The 7,546-nt window shown below is 41.3% G+C and overlaps 1 protein-coding gene across 1 annotated transcript; it reads left to right on the top strand.

Moving 5' to 3' along the window:
• Positions 1-42: 42 nt before the first annotated feature.
• On the top strand, positions 43-7,397 carry LOC124253684 (coiled-coil domain-containing protein 152-like). Its single transcript, XM_046687498.1, has 8 exons — positions 43-169; positions 629-734; positions 2,392-2,460; positions 3,661-3,725; positions 4,211-4,313; positions 4,777-4,904; positions 6,833-6,922; positions 7,066-7,397. The coding sequence occupies exons 1-8, from the start codon at positions 77-79 to the stop codon at positions 7,240-7,242; spliced, it is 831 nt and encodes a 276-aa protein (XP_046543454.1). The 5' UTR covers positions 43-76; the 3' UTR covers positions 7,243-7,397.
• Positions 7,398-7,546: the final 149 nt, after the last annotated feature.

Raw genomic sequence — 7,546 nt, 5'->3', positions numbered from 1 at the left:
TACTTCCGGTTTAGAGTTACGCCCCTTTGAGGAAGTATTTGGCTAGCAGACGACGCATTTCAGGTGCCCTAACATAATGTCCATGAACCAAGGCCTGTTGAAGGACAGCAGTCAGATCAAACACTTGAACACAGAAACACTCTTGCATTCGTTTGATCGATGGCATACAGTGAGTTGAAAGAAATCTTGATGTTTAAATGGCATTCTGTCACGACAATATCATGACGAACCCTTTATTAGTTAAATACATTCAATGCGCTCAATACGTTCTGGGTTTTTTTTCGGTGGACTCCATTTCTGGATTTCCCACCATATTCGTTGGGCGGGAGATGATTAAGATTTTAATATCTAACACAAACGAAGATACATGGTTTTCAAATCTTCTTCTTGTGTACAACTTAATTCCAGCTAGAATTTCTCCAGCAACTAGTGCATATCGTAAGAGGTGACTAACGGGATCGTGTGTCAGGCACGTTGACGTCTTTGATGCATGGCATCCTATCCCAACTGTTAGTAACATGTTCATGATGTTAACCACTAGGATTGCTGGTCCAGACTCGGTTATTTACAGACCGCTTTCATATAGCTGAATAAACAAATCTCGAGTAACACTATTTACATATTTCAGAGCTTCCAAAGTGTCCTGAAGGAACACAATGAGCTGAGAGAAGACATTGGGGCAGCTGCTCTGGAGAGACATCGATTGACTGACGCAAATCAGAAAATGAAAAATGGTATAAAGATTCAAAAAGCACAACATATACTCTTTAAAAAAGTAGTGGAACCTGAACTTTCAATTTGGATAGGGAGTATAAGCGTTCAAAGGCAGACATCTTATGAACGCACCACAATTTCTCTTTATCACTATTTCTCTTTTGCACAACGCAGTAGCCATATGGGGTGTCATTCTTGATTTTGACGGTTTTCAAGAAGTTCGATAAATCACTGTAGAACATTAATTGTGACAATCATCTTGCATCACACAGTTGTGCGTGTTTATTTCTAGCCGGATTCCTTTTGTTTTAAAATGAAAATCGTACACATGTAAATTTCAAGTCATACACTAATCATCTTTCAAGAGCGATTACTGCCCAAACAACTATGGTCAAAAGGAAGTGCAAGTGGTAATACACTCTCAAAACATTCATTATTATCATATCAACATTGATTGACTCCGATATATCTCCCATTTTTTCAATCGTAAATTATAAATGAAGTTCCCCTACTTTTTTAAAGAGTTTATTAGACATTATCTGGAGGTGTCACCACATTAGTCATACGACCCATTAGTCATACGCCTTAAATAAACACGTCATGAGTGATTGCTCTTACATTATGAACCCTTAGTACCTCTAGGTAAATGGAATGACCCATATGAAACGAAACAAAAAGAATTTAGCAAGATATTATTTATTATAATAACAAGAAAAGCGGGCGAGTCTATTATAGGGTAGGGAGCATGGCCTTTGTTGTTTTAATTAATCCGGTCCGTTCCGTATGACTAGTGGCCGTATGAGAAATGGGCGTATGACTAATGGGCTATAACCTATCTGGATAATTACAATATACTATAATATAAAATGAATCCATACTGGGCAATTACATAGACAAAGTTAAGGACGTATCTTTTCATTATCAAAATAGATAAGGTATGAATGAAACTAACTTGACGTTCAAGAGAACGTACACATCTATGGCATCACACACACTGATTGGAACTTATAAGTCACATTCCAAACACTTTTTACAAAAGTCATCGTTTTGGGAAAATAATCCCAAAACTCCAGGTGTGTACTTTCTTGTGTATGTCATTTATATATATACTACTCACACTTTGATAAGGATCACAAAAATTGACAACTTTACTTAAACATAGATTTATAATTTGAAATTATATCATTTAAAACTGGATAAATAGTGATATGGTAACACATCTTTGGGCAAACATACACTTTAATCTAACCTTATGAACTTGATGCATGAGTAACCATAAAAATGGTTTTCATTGCACCAATCAACCATTTTGCAAATCATAGAACCAGTCATTGACAAATAAACATCACCTGTCAATAGCAGGTATGGGATCAACAAGATGCAATGACATACTGAAACCAGGCTAACAATAAGCCTAGATATCTAAACCAAATTTGACCCCACATCATAGTTTTCTGTTGAATCCACGATTTGATCCTTAGCAGAATGTGAATAGTATATGATTCTGCTAACTGTTATTAGACAGTTGCATGTTTTTCTCAGATGTGACCTTAGCCAAACTTGGAAACAAGATCGACCTATTTCCTCAAGCAGTGAATAAACCTTAAAAACAGCAAAAATATTAATTCCTGTTCTAATTGTTAACATTTGCTTCCTTGTGCGTTGCCCATATTTTAGAACTCGATGCTGTTCACGAAATGGTCAAGAGCTCCAGCAATCATCTGGAAAGAATTTGTACTTTGGAAGGTACTTCAGTCATATCATAATTATAATTATAGCAGTGACGAAATGTGTTTGGAAGAACCACAGGAATCAGATATACTACCGACAAAAAATATCGGCACTGTTGATTTGAATGTAGCAATCGTTGCGTGCATTATGTTCAATACCATGGCATTGCGTTTCTAATCACAGTGAAATTTCACACCTTGCATCAACACCACTTTATACAGGTGTACCGAAAAGCCAACGTGTTTGCGACATTAGAGGAACTCACAATCACTAACGATTCAAGGCTGTGCCTCCGATTCACAGGTGGCAAATGCATTGTTGCGGACGTGGTGGACAGGTACACCAGTTACGTCATGACAGGCGAACTGATCCGATTATTGTCAACAGACGTTAACAGTGTGTTGACGAAATCTTGTGTCCTGTCGTTATTCCATTCGCCTGGAATATCAGCAAAATCTTTAACTGAGTGAGTGAGTGGGTTTTAGCAATATTCCAGCAATATCACGGCGGGGGACACCAAAAATGGAATTCACACTTTGTATCCGTGTGGGGAATCGAACCCGGGTGTTCGGCGTAACGAGCCAATGCTTTAACCACTAGGCTACCCTTCCGGCCCAAACCTTTAACTAGATAACAATGTTAGACTACAAGGTGCCGATTATACCGATTATCTACAACAAGAAATCAAAAAAGACACTGGACAGTCCTGTAAGGCCCCACGAATGTCCCCAGTGGTGTATCTCTGGTAAGGTGTCGTCCAAAGAGTGTATGCCAGAGACCCCAGGCCCCAACGTGCCCTAGCTTGAGGTAACTCTTCAGGCGGTAACTAATTCGGATCGTAATCAACAGGATACCATCAAGGTGTACATTACTGCCCAACATGATGAAAGCAATATTGATCTTCCCCCGAGAAAATAATGTTTCAAACATGTAAGTCATTATTCCTTCACTATCATTTCCTGATGTTTTATCAGTTCCCCTATTTTATGTCGGTAGTATATATTTTCAACTGTTTTATTGTAAACCGCTCGCTCTCTCTCTTAAAAATGTTTAAAACATAAAGAGGGGTGTTTGATAGTGTGTGATATATTGAGAGATATAATATATTCCTGACAAAATAAACAAAACAAAAAAGGAATACTTAATCATTAATTTTATACTTTTAAACTCTTATGGTTGCACTGCTTATGTAATCACCTCTCTGGTGGTTTCCAGACGAGAACAGAGAACTCAGCCTACAATCAACAGAGATGGAGGTGGCACTAGAAACTCTACAGAAGGTAAGGCATACGATCATCATAGTTTATGATCGCCTTGTCTGCCGTGGCCCTGGTCCTGGTATGTACAGACATACCAGCTTCTGAATGCCACTTCAAGAAGTTCTGGACAATGTGTCAGCGAGCCTGACCAAAGAAATCCGTAAGTTACCTGGTTTGATGAAGATCAGTTCTAACCCGGTTCTTCACGGGTATCACAACATATGAGGGTCTTGGTACTGTTGTAGTCACGAATCCACAGCGGAAATGATATAAGCATCAATCACATAATTAATCCAGTTTGGATTCTGGTTTAGACTTGGCCCCCAAAGTAAGAGGCGACTGGATCGGGACGTCTGGCTCGGTGACTTATGGTGTGGATGGTTGATCGTTATATCAATAATTGAATTGACTTGTCAGACTCGATTTTTGCAGGCAGCGTCATGAAGCTCGTACTTTATGTAACATGATTATCTGAAAATTATACACTTTCTGCGTCACCCTTGCAGCAACTATCAGAGGAGAAGCAGACCCACATCCAGGCTCTGCAGCAAACGAAGGAAGATGTGGAAGAAAGGATGGCCAAGATTAACGAAAGGCTCAAGACAGAAGGTTGGCTTTGTTTCCGAAACAGACGTATGTGTATGAATTTGAACTGTAAGTATAGTAAAATCACTAAAGGACTAATGACTAAAGGGTCACAAAGGGTCTGCCTTAGATAGACAACCGAAGTTCAATTTCAGTGTAGATAGCTAAATAGATTGTAATAGATGTGATGCGTTTGTCCTAAGAGCGGCGACTCGGTGAATCTGGTGGTCAGGCGTGCCATCGTACCGTCCCTTTGTAGTTGGTCACAATAAGAATCAGTGGTTTATCTGTCGCTATTGACGGAGTATTTCTGAGTGCAACATTTAAAGAACACACACACACGCATAGGATATATACCTAATTAAATGTAAAACCTTGGAGGTATGAGCTCCGTGCAGTATGGTCTTATATTATTCAATTAGGTCGTTTTCCACAATGCAATAAACTGTCAGAGTATCTATTATACTGGATGACAACTGTTCCTCAGCCTCAATTGAACGTGAGTTGCTGCAGCGTCAGGTGTCCGACCGCGAGAGGGACTTAGAGGAGGCGGAGGACAACCTGAAGCAACTCCAGAACAGCAAAGATGCAGAACTGTCCAGGGTCTCTTTGGAGGTAGTCATTGTAATCAGTCTTCCGTGCTATTTTGTATAGTTTTGTAGACAATGATTTTTCCATAACAACGTGCAAATTTATAATGTCATTGGAAAGGGTAGAATATGTTTGATATGACATTTTAGTCCGGTTCTGAAAGAAGTCCGTATTAGACAGGAGACATATTGTAGCAAAAACGTATGTCTTAACAACAGGATGGTTTTGATTTTCAGTGAGAGCTTTAAATTGATCTTGACAAAAATGTTGAATATTTTTACCAATGTACCAGTTGCTTCCCTGGTTTTAATCTAAACTATTCTTGACGACTTAAAGTTAATTGTATCAGGGATAATCTTTATATATACTGAGTCAAAAAAGAAACTTCACATTCTTTCTTCAGGGCACTATAAAAGAACAAGAGATGGTAAGGTGGTGAAATTGTTATTATTTCATTGCTGAGATCTGTGTGATGTACGCGATACACTGACAGTGCCATAATCAGTTCCATTAGGCTACACCGCCGTTCCAAAACATGGGTATACAGAATGTCAAGTCACAAGAATAAAAATGCGAAATTTCTCAGTTCAATGTCGTGTATGGCCGCCCCGCGCATTCACCACTGCCAAATTCCGTCTCCTCATCGACTGCCTGGTGCTTGTGAACACGTGGTTGGGGATTCTGCGCCATTGCTCTTGCAAGGCAGCGCCAAGTTCCTGCAAATTCTGAGGTTGGTTCCTAAGACCATGAAGCCTTCTCCCAAGTGCATCCCAAACGTGTTCTATTGGATTAAGGTCAGGGGACCTCGATGGCCAGTCCATGGCGTTGATTCCAGCGTTTTGAAGGAAATTTCGTGTCAACATCGCGGTATCGCGGCCGAGCATTATCATGCTGGAACTGTAGACCTGGGCCATGAGCCGCCATGAAAGGCGAGTTCAGGGGTGAGCACCTGGTCGCTGGTAAGCAGCAGCTGTGAGGTTTCCACGGATGACCAGAAGTCAGGAACGGTTGTTCCCACAGAAAGCACCCACACCATGCAACTTCCGCCCCGAATCTGTCGGCTTCCTGTACACAACATTGGGCATACCGTTCACGGCGTCGTCTCCAGACTCTATGCCTGCCGTCCGCGAATCTGAGGGTAAACCTGGATTCATCGCTAAAGACGACTTCGATTCCAGTCTCTCTGGGTCCATCGGAGGTGGCGTTGGACCCACATCAGGCGTTGGCGTTGTTGAAAGCGGCGTCAATATTATTACGATATGGGCGTCGAGAATAGAGATTGGCAGCCCATAACCGATTTCGAATGGTCTGTGAGGACAGACGACCTCTAAACATCTCAGCCCTTGTTCGTGTAGCGGCAGAAGTCTGTCACGTAGGTGGCGTAGGGACGATTTGGCGGTCTTCTGCTCGTGGCGTCACACGTGGGCGACCCGACCTTGAGGCGATCAGAAGTGGTGCCAGTTTGTTGTAGGCGACCTCGCAAGTCATACACAGTACGGCGGCTGCATCCCATTGCTCTGCTGGCGTCAATAACTGATCTTCCCGCTTGCAACATGCCAACGGCACGTTCACGTTGCACATTTGACAATCGTGGCATTTAAAGTACCGTTAGAACTGTGGTTTAAAAGTGGTTTTTCAATTCTTGAGGCCAATGCAAACACGTGCATATGAAGAAAACTTCGATGCGAAGATCAAGTGATCGACTGCACGTGCAAAACCTGATTTGGCACTAACGTCATTTGCACGACGAATGGATGGGTTTGAGTGGGTTTTGCTAACGTTTTTCTAGAGTCGAAAGATAGGGATCCCGTTTCGGATACATGCACATAGATGTATCATCAGAGAAAAATTATTCATTATTTTTCAAATTACATTTTGTGAAGTTTCTTTCTTGACTCAGTATAGTCTCCCTGATTGTATGCAGTGTTCTAGCGGGACATTTTGCTTCTCAGTATGAAGGAAAGCTGGCCCGACTGCAGCGTCAAAAGGCATTGAGCAACCAGAACCAGACGTCTTCCGCCAACAGTGACATCTTCAGAAAGGTCAGATATGGTTGTTAAGATAAAGTGCCTGTATAGTCCCTCTACATAAGCCAGATACTCACCTTTACCGTACAAGTGTTTACCGTATGAACAGAACTAGTTTGCAATCTTTCATTGTTCAATTTACGAACATATGTCGACAGAAACTTCAAAACATGAAGAACGAGTACGAGACAGAGTTGTCCCGCCTGAGACAGACGATTGCAGGGTTGGAACAGAGGCTTGCAGAGACCACCAATCTGCAGACGGGGAGTGTCTTCCAACAGACCCAATGGCAGAGGCAGACAATGTCCATGGGAAAGAGGAAACGAACAGCATAGCACATTGTATATATAGCTACGTTTGTAATTGCACTTCAAATAGGTCAGTTCAACTGATGTGGAGCTGGATATAGAAACTAAACAGGCGAATGAATGACAATCAGTGTTGGGAAAAGAAAATTACTCTGATGGGGAATTCAACATCTGTACCAACAGTGTCTGAATAAACTATAAAATTACATTCTGGAGGTTAACAGGATACTCTCCTCCTTGTCAGAAGGGTTAAGTAGGCTCGTTCTGGGGTCAGTTGGCTACACTTTTAATAATTTCTTTGCCTCATCCAAAGGAGACAGCCAAGTTTTAT

Source organism: Haliotis rubra, unplaced genomic scaffold, assembly GCF_003918875.1.
Source record: "Haliotis rubra isolate DU_JTF1 unplaced genomic scaffold, ASM391887v1 Scf55, whole genome shotgun sequence".
Taxonomy (NCBI): Eukaryota; Metazoa; Mollusca; class Gastropoda; order Lepetellida; family Haliotidae; genus Haliotis; species Haliotis rubra.
The sequence above is the reverse complement of the archived record's forward strand: the minus strand, read 5'-3'. Positions and strand labels throughout refer to the sequence as shown.

Coding starts and splice junctions, on each gene's coding strand:
- LOC124253684 (XM_046687498.1), top strand. CDS start 77: ATGTCCATGAACCAAGGCCTGTTGAAGGACAGCAGTCAGATCAAACAC. Junction 735..2,391: donor AAATCAGAAAATGAAAAATG/GTATAAAGATTC, acceptor CCCATATTTTAG/AACTCGATGCTGTTCACGAA. Junction 4,314..4,776: donor CGAAAGGCTCAAGACAGAAG/GTTGGCTTTGTT, acceptor ACTGTTCCTCAG/CCTCAATTGAACGTGAGTTG.